This window comes from Phoca vitulina, unplaced genomic scaffold, assembly GCF_004348235.1.
Source record: "Phoca vitulina isolate PV1807 unplaced genomic scaffold, GSC_HSeal_1.0 scaffold2, whole genome shotgun sequence".
NCBI classification, from domain to species: Eukaryota; Metazoa; Chordata; class Mammalia; order Carnivora; family Phocidae; genus Phoca; species Phoca vitulina.
Window position 1 is genome coordinate 15453465 of NW_022589705.1, and position 16702 is coordinate 15470166.

General features: G+C 36.3%; 1 protein-coding gene across 2 annotated transcripts in view; it reads right to left on the bottom strand.

Annotated features, from left to right (window-relative positions):
• Positions 1-1333: 1333 nt before the first annotated feature.
• Positions 1334-16702, bottom strand: part of AMY2B (amylase alpha 2B) — a 52304-nt gene continuing 36935 nt past the window's right edge. Inside the window, exons 2-11 of one of the 2 annotated variants that reach the window (XM_032422424.1) lie at positions 14985-15196; positions 14517-14663; positions 13476-13673; positions 12616-12846; positions 11719-11852; positions 4805-4927; positions 4596-4695; positions 3101-3219; positions 2869-2994; positions 1334-1587 (exon numbers count right to left, since the gene is read on the bottom strand). In XM_032422424.1, coding sequence (XP_032278315.1) covers positions 1398-1587; positions 2869-2994; positions 3101-3219; positions 4596-4695; positions 4805-4927; positions 11719-11852; positions 12616-12846; positions 13476-13673; positions 14517-14663; positions 14985-15152 — 1536 coding nt within the window. In that variant the 5' untranslated portion in view covers positions 15153-15196 and the 3' untranslated portion in view covers positions 1334-1397. The remainder of the gene's footprint in view (positions 1588-2868; positions 2995-3100; positions 3220-4595; positions 4696-4804; positions 4928-11718; positions 11853-12615; positions 12847-13475; positions 13674-14516; positions 14664-14984; positions 15197-16702) is intronic. The other variant, XM_032422432.1, reaches the window with a different exon arrangement.

Below are 16702 nucleotides of genomic sequence, written 5' to 3' on the forward strand. Positions count from 1 at the left end.
TAATCTAGCAGAAAGGGAAAGATTATTCAATCAGAAAAGAAAGGATTTTTTTTTTTTTTAAGAGAGGAAGAGTGAGAGGTGGGGAGGTGGGGGCAGGTGCAAAGGAAGAGGGAGAGAGACAGAATCTTAAGCAGACTCCATGCCCATTGCGGAGCACACACAGATCTTGATCTCACAACCCTGAGATCATGACCTGAGTGGAAATCAAGAGTCCCATGCTTAACCAATGAGCCACCCAGGCACCTCGAGAAAGGGTAATCTAAGAAATAAAATCCCCCATGAGATAAAAATGGAATGGTATTAACACAAGTGAGGAGAATGGCATTTGGTAAAATGAAGTACACCTTCTTCATTATGACAGGAGGAAAGAAGAAAATAATAGGGATGGGGTGCCTGCGTGGCTCAGTTTGTTAGGTACCTGACTCTTGTTTGGCTCAGGTCATTATTTCAGGGTTGTGAGATCAAAACCCACATGGGGCTCCATGCTGGGCTTGGAGTCTGCTTAAGATTCTCTCTCTCCCTCTCCCCCACCCCTCTTGCTCTCTCTCTCTCTCAAAATAATAATAATAATAATAAGGATAAGGATAAGGATAATTACAGATAAATTTACAGGTGAAAAGAAGAGGGAGTTTCCAAATTATGGCTTTTATTTTATCACTCAAGCATAAGCAAAACAACTGAGACTTATAAAACACAGATGAGATCCTTATCAAATTCCACATTTAAAGTCAAGGTGAAGGAGAATAAATAGCTAGAGGATCAGGAAGAAAATCCAGAACATATGGTGTAATAAAATCCTAAATGGTTACATCCATCCATACGGGGGGTAAGAAATGGAACAAAAAAACCATACATCTACATCAAGTTAAAGACATTACAAAGAGAAAGAGAAAAACAGAGAAAGTAGAAGATTCCTATGAGTTCCATATAATTGAGACTTATACCTTGCATAATTCAAGTTTATTTTTTAACTTACTAACTGTAAAAGTGCTTTCATAAGTTGAAGTCACTCAAATGCTCTAACTTTGTATGGGAATAATTAAATCAGCTATCCCTAACTAATTATTAGAAACACTTGATGGAAGAAATACATAAATACATGCTGGGAAATGGTGTTAATGGCAAGAAACATATTTGTTAAGATGCCTCTCTGAATTCTTAGAAATTCCTTTGACAAGTCATCATGAGTCTTCTAAAATATAACATAGTGTTAATTGTAGCTATCTTATAATTATGTAATTATATGTGATTTTTATGCTTTTCTGAGTTTTTCAAGTTGATCACTTAAAGCTTTTACCAAAAATTAATGAATTGTAAGAATACACACACACACACACACACGAAAAGAAATGCACTTGGTTATTTCTCTGCATATGTGTATTTATTTATTTCAAATTTTATAATTTAGATTCAGCATGAATTGCAATAAACGGATCTTCAGCAGAGTTACTAATGGAAAAATGAGCATTTCCATCCCCAGAAACAGAGATTTTAATTCCTGTACAGTGGCCATTAATTTTATCTCCAGAAATAACATCACAATATGTGCCAGCAGGAAGACCAGTTTGCAAAGTTAAAGATAATGTCCTGTAAAATAAAATTTAAGATTTAACTTGAATTCAGCACAATAAAAAGCAAGAATTCAGACTATCTCTAAAAGCTTAGCTTTGTGCCAAGACCTCTCCAGTAGATGTGAACAGTTTTCCAGGACTAAAAGTAATCTTACAGAAGACTTAGCAATTTCCTAGTCAGCAGTGAGTATTAACACAAAATTACGGTTTAGGAATATCAGTAAAGATTTGAGTGACTTGTCATCCTTAGATAAAAGTACTTCCTTTGGTAAACATAAATATTTTAAAATTTTCCCCATCTAAACATAAGCAAATACTAATTATTTTCAATAATTTAAATTTGATTATTTCTGCAAAAATCTTTTTCACAAGAGGAGAAAATGAATTTGGGCTGGAAATAAAAATAATCTAGCATTTTATGAAGAGGTATATGGTTTTAAATATAAAGCTGTCTCCTAAATTTATCTTGCTTCTCCCATCCAAAAGACAGAAATTAAAGGATTAGCCATAGCTTCTTTTGGTGGCAAGAAAGAGATATATTTGATTTGTCTTTTTGTCAGTAAAATATAATATAGGCTAAAATGAGCTAAGCATGAGTGAAAGTTGGCCTTGGAACGGAGACATTTCAACTGCTTGCAAAGACATCTTCTAAGTCATAGTTCTATATATTAGGGAATCAATATACTGGAGGCAGAGGATGTAAGTATAACCAGTGAAGGTAAGAAGAAGTCTCAGAACTAAAACTTGAAAATCTCCTGAGGTGAATCACTGACCAACCATAAGATACAAGTTCTTTATACAGATGCTTTAAAAAATATATTATTTGTCAGAGGGACAGGGCAGTGAAAAAAGAAGACAAAACAAACAGATACGAGAATACTTAAAAAAAAAAAAAAAGAGCTAAAAAGAGGTACTTCAGTATTGGGGCAATATTTTTCCATTATTTAAAAAGGGAAGGGGGGCTATAAGACAGTTCTTCTAGTGATTTCACAACCTTTATATTAACTACTTTGTGTATTTTGTGTGGGGTGTATATGTGAGCATATATGTGTGCCTCATACCTGCACATGAAATGCAAGGATGCACATAACATAACTCTACTTAGAATAGAAAGCCCTTATAAAGAAGAGATCAGAAGAATAAAAGCCATCAACATTTTTCTTCTGATTTCTGTGGTTTCTTAATCCATTGACTAAAGGATTTTTCAGATACAAAAAAAGTAAATGTGCAAGAAGAGAAAGTGGTAAACCAAGAACATATTAGTATAAAATGTTACCTGTAATTGATATCTACTTACCAGTCATCATTGTTAAAGACAATGAATCCTCTGTTTCCTCTTCCAAAAGCTACTTGGTTGCTACCATTATCCCACCAGTTTGTAAAAGGTTGGCCATCAACTACATTACGGAACATAACCATGTTCCTAAAAATAAAATACCACATAAAATGCTGATGAATACATTAACAGTTTAAAATAAAATGTTAAGAATGTTTATTATTAGAGGATGTCTCTAAATAAGAATGCCCACCTTATCTGACGCCATCGATGTTCACAGACCCAATCATTACCACAAGTAGTGTCTGGATTAATAGTAACTTCTTTAATTACCCCATTATCATTTGGTGGCCCAATCCAATCATTAACATCCTTAAGTAAAGAGAAAAAAAGAAAAAAACTGAAAAAGCTCCAATTTTTAACATTTCGTGTATATGTCTCTTTCCTCTCCAGTACACCAAACCCAGTCTGTCTTGTGTCTCTGCATTGTCTTCATTTAGAATCTAACTCCCTCAGTATTTTTAAAGCCTTTTACCAAGTCCTCACCATTTTCTCCCCAATTTTTCATTCTCTAGTGCCATATTTTGAAGGTAAGATTTTTTTGCCCTTTCCATTTTCTTTCCAAGGAATTGCCATGGAATTCTTAATATCACTGTCAGTAGTGCAATGATATTGAAATGGCAAGGACTTCAGTGTCAGCAACAGCAGAATGGAAACAAAGATTGTATTACTATTAGTTAAGAAAACTTAGTTAATATACATATCTTCTCTGTGCCTAATTTTCTTCTTCTGTAAAATGGGGATATTGCTTAGTTGCTATAAAAATTAAATAATGTATGTGAAAATGCCTTGAATATGATAATTGCTAAATAAGTATTCATTTCTCTCATTCTTCCTTCTGGATAAATGTGCTAATCAATACATCATAATATTCTTTACTAAATTGATCAAAGTTTTAATTTTGTGCTTTTCTGATTGGCACTTTTAACAATAGTCATAGAAAAAAAAAAAAAAAAGGAAGAAACCAGGTAAGTATCAGCCTGGTTTGTAGTGAAGTGTTTTTTACTTTAGGTATGAAGTTGCTATACAATGATGCATCTGAAATCTTCAGTTAAAAAAAAAACAACAACAACTTTCCACTAACTTTGCAAATACATTCATAATTTTATTTCTCAGTTTCTTTTTAAAATTGCAACTCAATACCCCATACATTACCCCAAATATTTTTCTCATCTTTCCCTTTCCCAAAATAGTCTGCAACTTTCTCTTCTCTAATACATATATTTTCCTTCCACTTATAAGATACTTTCCCTATTTAATCCCAGTTCAACTGAATAGTTTCTTTGCATTCCATACAACTTCTTTTCCAAAGTATTTAAAAAAATATATTTTTCATATTATGGGAAGGTGCTATTTTAAGTTCTTTACAACTGTTAACTTCTCCTTATATCAACCCCATGAAGTAGGCACTTACGAAAAGTACATATTTTACTTACTATATCCTTATTTTTAAGTGCTTCTTTGGGGTGAGGGTGTGTTTGTCATATTTCTGATATAGCTTGCATACTCTGACAATAGAGACCATGAATTTTAATTCTTAATATCTACTGCTTTACTAAAAGTGTCCTATATCAGGTTTACACTTCAATATTGGATAAATAGTAAATATACTAGCATCATGTACAATCACAACAAAACTGCCTTCCCTTCCTTGAGAAAAAGATATTTTGGATAACACCAAAACTTACTTGTCCATTTACAAAATGTCTTGGCCAACGGAAACTTGACATTACTCGTGTAAATCCATATGGATGAGCAAGCATAAATCCAACTCCCATTTTGTACAGTCTGAAGGTTACAAAATGATATCAGCAGAGAAGAAAACAGTATTTTTAGCGTCATTAAAAGGTAGGTAAAAAAAAAAAAACAACGGGGTGGAGGGGACTTTATTTCCTACCTAGAGTCCCAGAATGTAAGAATAGATGCTCCTCCAGCTCCATGTCCTCGCTGATTGTCATGGTTATCCACAAAGACAAGTGCTCTATCAGAAGGCATGAAACCCCATCCTTCTCCCCAGTTCCTATTAAAACACATATACACACACAAACATATGTATTCTTTTGCAATAGCTTTAGGGTAAACTAAAGGTGTATTTCTTTTGGTATGGCAGGCCTAAATGAAATTCTCTAATTAAAATGATTATTCTCTAGGAGTTTTTAAAATATATATACAAACTATATATAGATATACATTCTTTGTATGTATATATGTATGAATTACTTATATTACATTCATGTTACAGTTATACGATTTTTGTTATAAAAAAGTCATTTTAGAGATTTCACTACATTATAATTTAGATAAAACTTCAGAATGATCGGAGGGGGGAAAGATGGTGGAGGAGTAGGGGACCCATTTCAACTGGTCCCCGGAATTGAGCTGGATATCTACCAGACCACCCTGAGCACCCACGAAACCAGCCTGAGATGTAAGAAGATCTGGATCTCTACAAACAGAATATCGCAGGCAGTTGGTTTCAAGGTACGAAGTGGAGAGCCGTGATTCTGCGGGCAGATATCAGAGGATAAACGGCAGTGGGAGGGCGCCTGGCCGTGGGGATCCTACACCGCCGGTGAGTGACAGCCTCGCGCGCTGTGGACGGGCACAGACTCGCAGACCAGTAGCAGTGGGGAAAGGACTTTAGGGCAGCCCCCGGGGTGGAAACCTGGAGCGGCAGGATCACACCTGCGAACTGCAGCCCCCGGGGACAGAAACCCAGAGCAGCAGAGTCACCCGTGCGTGAACTGGGAGTGGCTGGTGGTTTTAGAAGCACAAAGGGCAGAGACGTGCCCCGACCTGGAGGCAGGACTCGGGGCACTGTGAAGGGGCGCACGACCCAGGACGCTGCAATTTATAGCAGCACGGACAAAAACGGAGACAGTGTGGCCTGGAGAACTCACTGAAGAACAGACTGCGATCTCTCTGCTCTGAGGCAGAGGGTTGGAAACGGTCTGTTCTGCTCTGACTCGCGGAAGAGACGCGGAAAGCCGCCAGGGAAAGGCGCCAGAGAACAAAAGCCCCCAAAACTGATTCCCACTGAGCCCATCCCCCGCCACAGGGGCGCAGGGCAACTCCGCCCGAACAGGGTTGCCTGAGTAACAGCGCGGCAGGCCCCTCCCGCAGAAGACAGGCTGGGAAAACAAGAGGCCAGCAACCCTAAGGTCCCAAGAAAACAGGTGCATCTTGCTTGGGTTCTGATCAATAATTTGGACTCTATACATTCCCTCAAACACCCATCAACCGAATGACTAGGAGGAGGAGCCCCCAAAACAGAAAAGACTCAGAGATTATGACTTATGCTGCATTTTTACAAATGGATGCAGATATAACCAAGATGTCGGAGATGGAATTCAGGCTAGCAATTGTGAAGACAATGGCTAGAATGGAGAAATCAACTAATGGCAACATAGAGTCTCTAAGGGCAGAAATAAAAGGTGAATTGGCAGAATGTAAAAATGCTATCAATAAGATCCAATCCAAACTAGATAATCTAACAGCTAGGGTAACTGAGGCAGAAGAGAGAATAAGCGACCTGGAAGACAATATAATAGATAAAAAGGGAAAAGAGGAGGCCAGGGAAAAACAACTCAGAATCCATGAAAATAGAGAAATAAGTGACACCATGAAGTGGTCCAATGTCAGAATAATTGGAATCCCGGAGGGAGTGGAGAGAGAGAGAGAGGACTAGAAGATGCATTTGAGCAAATCGTAGCTGAGAACTTCCCTAATGGGGGGAATGAAACAAACATTTGAGTCCTAGAGGCAGAGAGGACCCCTCCTAAGATCAAGGAAAACAGGCCAACACCCCGGCATGTAATAGTAAAACTTGCAAATCTTAGAACCAAGGAAACCATCTTAAGGGCAGTTAGGGGGAAGAGATTCCTTACATACAGAGGGAGGAACATCAGAATAATGTCAGACCTATCCACAGAGACCTGGCAAGCCAGAGAGGCCTGGCAAGACATATTCAGGGTACTAAATGAGAAGAACATGCAGCCAAGAATACTTTATCCAGCAAGGCTTTCATTCAGAATGGAGAGATGCAGAGCTTCCATGACCGGCAGAAGCTGAAAGAATATGTGACCACTAAGCCAGCCCTGCAAGAAATATTAAGGGGGGTTCTATAAAAGGAGAAAGACCCCAAGAGTGAAATACAACAGAAATTTACAGGAACAATCTATAAAAACAACGTCTTCACAGGCAACATGATGACAATTAATTCGTATCTTTCAATAATCACTCTCAACGTGAATGGCCTAAATGCTCCCATGAAATGGCACAGGGTTGCAGATTGGATAAAAAGACAGGACCCATCCATATGCTGCCTAAAAGAGACTCATTTTGAACCTAAAGATACATCCCGACTGAAAGTGAAGGGATGGAGATCCATCTTCCATGCCAGCGGACCTCAAAAGAAAGCTGGGGTAGCAATTCTTATATCAGACAAATTAGATTTTAAACTAAAGTCTGTAATTAGAGACACAGAAGGACACTATATCATTCTTAAAGGGTCTATCCAACAAGAAGACCTAACAATTGTAAATATCTATGCCCCCAACATGGGAGCAGCCATCTATATAAGCCAACTGTTAACCAAAATAAAGAGTCATATCGATAACAATACGTTAATTGTAGGAGACCTCAATACTCCACTCTCAGCAATGGACAGATCACCTAAGCAGAAAATCAACAAGGAAACAAGAGCTTTGAATGATACATTGGACCAGATGGACCTCATAGATATTTACAGAACATTCCACCCTACAACAACAGAATACTCATTCTTCTCGAGCACACATGGAACTTTCTCCAGAATAGACCATATACTGGGTCACAAATCAGGTCTCAACCGATACCAAAAGATTGAGATTATTCCCTGCATATTCTCAGACCACAATGCTCTAAAACTGGAACTCAATCACAAGAAAAAATTTGGCAGAAATTCAAACACTTGGAAGCTAAAGACCACTCTGCTCAAGAATGTTTGGGTCAACCAAGAAATCAAAGAAGAACTTAAACAATTCATGGAAATCAATGAGAACGAAAACACATCAGTCCAAAACCTATGGGATACTGCAAAGGCGGTCCTAAGGGGGAAATACATAGCCATCCAAGCCTCACTCAAAAAAATAGAAAAATCCCGAATTCACCAACTAACTCTACACCTTAAAGAACTAGAGAAAAAGCAACAAAATGCCTAAGCCACGCATTAGAAGAGAAATAATTAAAATTAGAGCAGAAATCAATGAATTAGAAACCAGAAACACAGTAGATCTGATCAATGAAACTAGAAGTTGGTTCTTTGAAAGAATTAAGAAGATCGATAAACCACTGGCCAGACTTACCCAAAAGAAAAGAGAAAGGATCCAAATTAATAAAATTATGAATGAAAGGGGAGAGATCACAACTAACACCAAGGAAATAGAAACAATTATTAGAAATTATTATCAACAACTATATGCCAATAAACTGAGCAATCTGGATGAAATGGAGGCCTTCCTAGAAACCTATAAGCTGCCAAGACTGAAACAAGAAGAAATTGACAACCTGAATAGGCCAATAACCAGTAATGAGATTGAAACAGTGATCAAAAACCTCCCAAAAAACAAGAGTCCAGGGCCTGATGGATTCCCTGGGGAATTCTACCAAACATTCAAGGAAGAAATAATACCTATTCTACTGAAGCTGTTTCAAAAAATAGAAACAGAAGGAAAATTTCCAAACTCATTCTATGAGGCCAGCATTACTTTAATCCCCAAACCAGGCAAAGACCCCATCAAAAAGGAGAATTTCAGACTGATATCCCTGATGAATATGGATTCCAAAATCCTCAACAAAATCCTAGCTAATAGGATCCAACAATACATTAAAAGGATCATCCACCATGACCAAGTGGGATTTATCCCCGGGATGCAAGGGTGGTTCAACATTCGCAAATCAATCAGTGTGATAGAACACATTAATAAGAGGAGGGAGAAGAACCATATGGTCCTCTCAAATGGTGCAGAAAAAGCATTTGACAAAATACAACATCCTTTCCTGACTAAAACTCTCCAGAGTATAGGGATAGAGGGAACATTCCTCAAGTTCATAAAATCCATCTATGAAAAACCCACAGCGAATATCATCCTCAATGGGGAAAAGCTGAGAGCCTTTCCCTTAAAATCAGGAACACGTCAAGGGTGCCCACTCTCACCACTGTTGTTCAACATAGTACTAGAAGTCCTAGCAACAGCAATCAGACAACAAAAAGAAATAAAAGGTATTCAAATTGGCAAAGAAGAAGTCAAACTCTCTCTTTTCGCAGACGACATGATACTTTATGTGGAAAACCCAAAAGACTCCACCCCCAAATTACTAGAACTCATCCAGCAATTCAGTAATGTGGCAGGATACAAAATCAATGCACAGAAATCAGTTGCTTTCTTATACACTAACAATGCAACTGTAGAAAGAGAAATTAGAGAAACGATTCCATTTACAATAGCACCAAGAACCATAAGATACCTCAGAATAAACCTAACCAAAGAGGTAAAAAATCTATACTCTAGGAACTACAAAACACTCATGAAAGAAACTGAAGAAGACACAAAAAGATGGAAAAATATTCCATGCTCATGGATCGGAAGAATAAACATTGTTAAAATGTCTATGCTACCCAGAGCAATCTATACCTTCAATGCCATCCTGATCAAAATTCCAATGACATTTTTCAAAGTGCTGGAACAAACAATCCTAAAATTTGTATGGATTCAGAAAAGACCCCGAATCGCCAAGGAAATGCTGAAAAAGAAAAACAAAGCTGGGGGCATCATGTTGCCCGATTTCAAGCTATATTACAAAGCTGTGATCACCAAGACAGCATGGTACTGGCACAAAAACAGACATATAGACCAATGGAACAGAATAGAGAACCCAGGTATGGACCCTCAACTCTATGGTCAAATAATCTTTGACAAAGCAGGAAAAAACATGCAATGGAAAAAAGACAGTCTCTTCAATAAATGGTGCTGGGAAAATTGGACAGCCACATGCAGAAGAATGAAACTCGACCATTCTCTAACAGCATTCACAAAGATAAACTCAAAGTGGATGAAAGACCTCAATGTGAGACAGGAACCCATCAAAATCCTAGAGGAGAACATAGGCAGTAACCTCTTTGACATCGCCCACAGTGACTTCTTTCAAGACACATCTCCAAAAGCTAGTGAAACAAAAGCAAAAATGAACTTTTGGGACTTCATCAAGATAAAAAGCTTCTGCACAGCAAAGGAAACAGTCAACAAAACAAAGAGGCAACCCACAGAATGGGAGAAGATATTTGCAAATGACACTACAGATAAAGGGCTGGTATCCAAAATATATAAAGGACTTCTCAAACTCAACACCCAGAAAACAAATAATCAAGTCAAAAAGTGGGCAGAAGAGATGAAAAGACACTTCTCCAAAGAAGACATACAAATGGCTAACAGACACATGAAAAAATGTTCATCATCATTAGCCATCAGGGAAATCCAAATCAAAACCACACTGAGATACCACCTTCCACCAGTTAGAATGGCAATAATGGACAGGGAAAGAAACAACAAATGTTGGAGAAGTTGTGGAGAAAGGGGAACCCTCTTACACTGATGGTGGGAAGGCAAGTTGGTACAGCCACTTTGGAAAACAGTGTGGAGGTTCCTCAAAAATTTAAAAATAGAGCTACCCTATGACCCAGCAATTGCACTACTGGGTATTTACCCCAAAGACACAGATGTAGTGAAAAGAAGGGCCATATGCACCCCAATGTTCATAGCAGCAATGTCCGCAATAGCCAAACTGTGGAAAGAGCTGAGATGCCCTTCAACAGATGAATGGATAAAGAAGATGTGGTCCATATATACAATGGAATATTACTCAGCCATCAGCAAAGATGAATACCCAACTTTTACATCAACATGGATGGGACTGGAGGAGATTATGCTAAGTGAAATAAGTCAAGCAGAGAAAGTCAATTATCATATAGTTTCACTTATTTGTGGAACATAAGGAATAACATGGAGGACATTAGGAGAAGGAAGGGAAAAATGGGGGGGGGGGATTGGAGGGAGAGATGAACCATGAGAGACTATGGACCTGAGAAACAAACAGGGTTTTAGAGGGGAGGGAGTAGGGGGGATTGGTTAGCCCGGTGATGGGTATTAAGGAGGGCACGTACTGCATGGAACACTGGGTGTTATACGAAAACAATGGATCGTGGATCACTACATCAAAACTAATGATGTATTGTATGGTGACTAACATAACATAATAAAATTAAAAAAAAAAACACTTCAGAATGATCAATATCCATATGATATCATATGGAATGGAAAACTGGGTTAAAAGTAGGTTTCAATCTTGGGTTGTTATAATATGAATATTCTAATATTTGAAAATAATTGATGATAATATATGTAAACTATTTGATGTAAAATATGTAAATAAATATAAGTAAATTAAAAATAGCCATGTAGTAAGTACTTCATAAATGATACAATCATTTTAATAATAATGTGGCCTTCACATATTATATTCAAACATTAGTCAAATCTAGTATAGTTATATAATACATAAAGTCTCTAGGGTGTGTTTTGGGTTTCTCAATATCCTCACAATTGACATTCTTAATAATAAAGATGATAAATTGGAATTTGAGGAACTATAACCCTTATTATCAGTAACTGAATCCTTAAAAGTTCTAAATAAGTTCCTAAGATAACTCAGATTGGGATAATAAGACTAATACATCTGTGAAATAATTTAAAAGACAAATCATATTTCATTTACTTTAAGTAAGCCATCTTCTCTCCATTCCACTTGCGCAGAACCGTGCCTAGTTTTGCACCATACTTGAATTCTGTCACACGGCCATTTCCAAAGTACTCCTCGCTTTTAATTGGCTCACCGCCCAGATCAATTACCTAGTAAAAATATAGGGAAAATATCATTTTAAATAAGAACTTTAGAGGCTTTTAACCAGCAAGTTAACATTATACAGAAAATGGCTTGAAACTATTTATATTATTTGAAATACCTCAAATGGTTTTCCTTAAAGCAAGATTCTTTTTTTGTGCTAAATTATATGCTACAATATTAAAAATTACACGATAACAAGGTGATCTGTTGTCCTGCGAGAATGTTGACCTAACTTTAGTCTTGCACATAAATAATAATAACGATGGCTTGCATTTCTATAGCACTTGATATCTGGTTCACAACATTTCTAAGTGCTTGACAAATATTAACTCATTAATATTTAGACAAAGACATAACTATTATCATCATCCTTTTTATTCATATGAAAAAAAAATGTTGCATAGACAGGTTAATCAGTTTGCCTGTGTGAACACAGCTAATAGTGCTATAGCCAGGATTTAAACTCTGATAGATGACTGGCTCAAGAAAACCACTATAATATTATCTGTCTTGGGGAGATGGCAAATGACACAGATGTTTGCAGCCTAAATAAATCCTCTGCACTTCCATAAAATCTCTTGTGATAAAGAGTTAGATGTTAGATACTGTCTCAACAAAAGAGGGTTCACGAAAACTCTTCTATATAAATGATTCAGCCCTTAAACAACAGAAATTGTTTTAATTAAATCTATCACTTATTTTCTAATGAATTATATGATATTATTTCATATACACATGAAATATAGATACATATATGAATTAATATACCTCCTGGTAAATGAAAGGTTTACTTCCTTCAGAGAACCACTTTGTATTTAGATTATGCAGTTTATCCAAAACTGCCTTTATGTCTCCAGGCCACATGTGCTTAGAAGCATCAATTCTGAACCCTGCTACACCAATGTCAATGAGGCGGTTCAGATAGTCAGCAACCGTGGAACGCACATAATCTTTCTCCAGTGCAAGATCAAGAAGACCAACCAGACGACAATCTCTGACCTATTGCGGTAAAAAATTTGTGATTGATACACAAAACATTGCCTTTACCTGAGAATCCATTTGATTATGCATTCATCTATTCATTCACAGATATTTCTGTAGTGTCTTCTTTGCATTGGGAACTGGAGATACTGACATTCTAGTATGGACATACCTCAGAAATATTTTCTAGTATAAAAATGGAGTATGTAAGAAATAAAGTAGATGAGCTTTTCTGACTGGGACAAATTAAATTGGGAAAAATGTTTTAAATATTGATTTGCGTTTCTTATTTTTAAATAGTCAGGGTTGGAATCCTATTTTCCTAAGGAATCCAGGCCAGTATTTAAAATGAAGATTGGGGCGCCTGGGTGGCTCAGTCAGTTAAGCGTCTGCCTTCAGCTCAGGTCATGATCCCAGGGTCCTGGGATTGAGCCCCGCATCAGGCTCCCTGCTCAGCGGGAAGCCTGCTTCTCCCTCTCCTGCTCCCCCTGCTTGTGTTCCCTCTCTTGCTGTGTCTCTCTCTGTCAAATAAATAAATAAAATCTTAAAAAAAATAAAATAAAATGAAGATCAATAAACTACATGTAGATGATTAAAGGCACAGATAGCTCTTTATTCAGATCACTGTGGTTTTTTTCTTTAATTACCTGATAAGGATCATTATAGCTCTCAATGTCTCCACTTCTAGTTCTACATTTACCATCATTAAAATCCCAACCAGAAAATGGGACTGCTGGAAAATTTCTATTTCCAGGGTTGAAGTAACTTCCACAAGTACTGCTGGTTCCCGCACTCACACCATTCCCACACATATGATTAATTACAGCATCCACATAAATATGGACCTGAAAAACAAAGTTTCTATTTCAGTTTGACTTACAGAGAGGTAGAAATCTATAGTATTATTGACTAAAGTTTATGGTATGTTAATCACACTCCAAAATAGGTCTTTGTTATTTTTTAGCTTATCTTCTTAGTAAACCAAAAGTCAAGCATGAAGGGAAACCATTGTGAACTGAATACCAATCTGCATTCTACCGTCTTGGTAAAATACTTACATATATGATAAACTGATAGAACTAAAACTACCATAACTATGAAAAAATGCAAACAGCCCTTTTTTGGGGGTGAGGGGAGGTAAGAATCAGCTGGGACAGGAGAGAGTAGTGGTCTTTGAAATTTCCACGCATCATCCTAAGAAAGAAGCAGCTAGCCTCTATTATCTACTAAGCATCTGAAGGTGAATATTGTCTCTCATGCTCCTCATCAAAAAGAATATAATTATTTACCATCAAAAACCCCGTGGGAAAGAAGACCCAGAAATTATAGGTAAAAATACAAGTTACATAAAAATTACAGCAAATATTGCAACTGGAATTTCCAATTCCCCACAAATGTGTATGGGATTCCCCAGAAAATGTGTATAGTTATAGGGCTAAAAGTTGATACTTGCTTTATAAGTAAGTTCGGCTTTAAACTTTGACTTAAATTTCTTTAGTAGACAAAGAGCACATATACAAAAATTTACAAAAGCTGAACATAAGGTAATAATTAAGTTTTAGCTATAGCTTAAATGTAAAGTAAAATAAAAAATAAATATGGAAAAATTTCTGCTCAAAAGGAACAGGAGAGAGGAGAGAGAAATTATTTTTCTAAATATTTTTTAAAGGAAACTTTAATTCACTTACACCAACGTTGTTACATCTAGTCACCATGTCTTTGAATTCATCTTCATTTCCTGATCTTGTGCATATCTTGTAGCTAACTGGTTGGTATCTTTCCCACCAAGGTCTTGAAGGGTTATGAATCACAACATTTTCATTGGGTGGAGAGATCTACAAATAAAAAATCATAATAAGTATCAAATTATGGGTTACTTTATATCATTGGATACTCTCAAAACTAATCAATAATCTAAAATAAATTTCTGAATCTTTGCATATATAGTTACATTTTTAACAACCACATGAAAATATTAACAGTATATTGGAAATGTCCTGCTGAAGAAAGATTATATCAGAAACAAAACATAAAGTTGCCAGCAATACTAAACTTTTTTCTTCCTCAGTAAAATGTTCCAGCTTCACAAATACAGATCATAATACCATTTACTATAAGCATAGAAAACTGCAATTTATACTATGAACAATACCCACCTGAACCCCTCCAAATCCTTTTGGAGCTAGGTATTGCTCACATTCAAGAGCAATGTCATTCCAGCGCCACTCAAACAGATGGACAATAGATGTCCGTCCAGATTTGGTGTTTGGGGCATACTGAGCCCAGCAGAACCCAATGATTGAAAGCAATAGAAACAACTTCATTTTGCTTTGAAGTTGCCAGCATTCTTTCCAGCAACTATTTATTCCTGTAAGAAACATATTTTACTAAGTAAATGTTAACATGAATAAATACGTAGAGCATAAAGTGTTTATTCATAATCAGAAAATGATTATCAATAATAATATTAACAGGTGAAAAATATCTATAAACAACCTGCCAGGAAAACAATCTAAATGACCTTTTAGAACTTAATGTTTTCCTTATTGAGGGAATATTAACCTTTTTAAACATCTGGCAGTTTATATGTAAAGAATCCTTAATCATGTATTATTTAATTAGGATTAGGTTTTATTTCTGAAGTCCTTCACTAACAGAAGGAAAATCACAATGAAAGCCAACTGAACTTATAGTCAGAACATTTCCTTAACTATCTATTTGCAAACATTATAATGTTTCAATTTCAAAAAGAAATAGGATATTCAATTCAGTTCTGTTTTTACACCATCAACCCTAATTTTTAGTTATTTAAATTTCTGCATTAAGATTTAAGAAATTATTTGGAAGGTGAATGCCCATGAATTGAGGAAACAGACCTTTCCCCACATCCATCAAATCATGTGCTTAATGCAATGGCTATAGCAGTAGAATGTTTGGTTTTTCCTCCTTTTAGCTAAATATCTCTTATACCTGATAGGACACTACAGTCATGAATTCAATCCCTTTCCTTCTTAATGTAAGTAAGTAAAAACCTATAAAAGACAATAGTACAGGTGGGGAAAACTTAATCCATTAATCCAACAAGCATTAACTGAATACTGCTTTTTGCTTAAGCATGTGGATGATACTCAAGATACAGTGATGAATAAGACAGGATTCTTATTCTCAAAGAACTTGCATTCTACTGTGAAGAAAACATATGAATGCCCAACATCACTCACCATCAGGGAAATACAAATCGAAACTATAATGAGCGATATATTACCTCACACCTGTCAGAATGGCTAAAATTAACAACACAAGAAACAACAGGTGTTGGCAAAGAGGTGGAGAAAGGGGAACCCTCTTACACTGTTGGTGGGAATAAAAATAGGAGCACTGGGTGTTATATGCAAACAATGAATCATGGAACACTACATCAAAAACTAATGATGTAATATATGGTGATTAACATAACATAATAATAAAAAAAAAACAGGTGCAACTACTATAGGAAAACAGTATGGAATTCCTCAAGAAGTTAAAAAAAGAACTACCTTATGATCCAGCAATTGCACTACTAGGTATTTACCCAAAGGATAAAAAATACAGATTCAAAGGGGTACATGAACCTCTATGTTGATAGCAGCATTATCAACAATAGCCAAACTATGGGAAAAGCCCAAATATCCATCAACTGATGAATGGATAAAGAAGTAGTGTGTATATATATATATATATATGTGTGTGTGTGTGTGTGTGTGTGTGTGTGCGTGTGTGTATTTATTTATTTATTTATAATGGAATATTAGCCATAAAAAAGAATGAAATCTTGCCATTTGCAACAATGTGGATGGAACTAGAATGTATTATGTTAAGTGAAATAAGTCAAGCA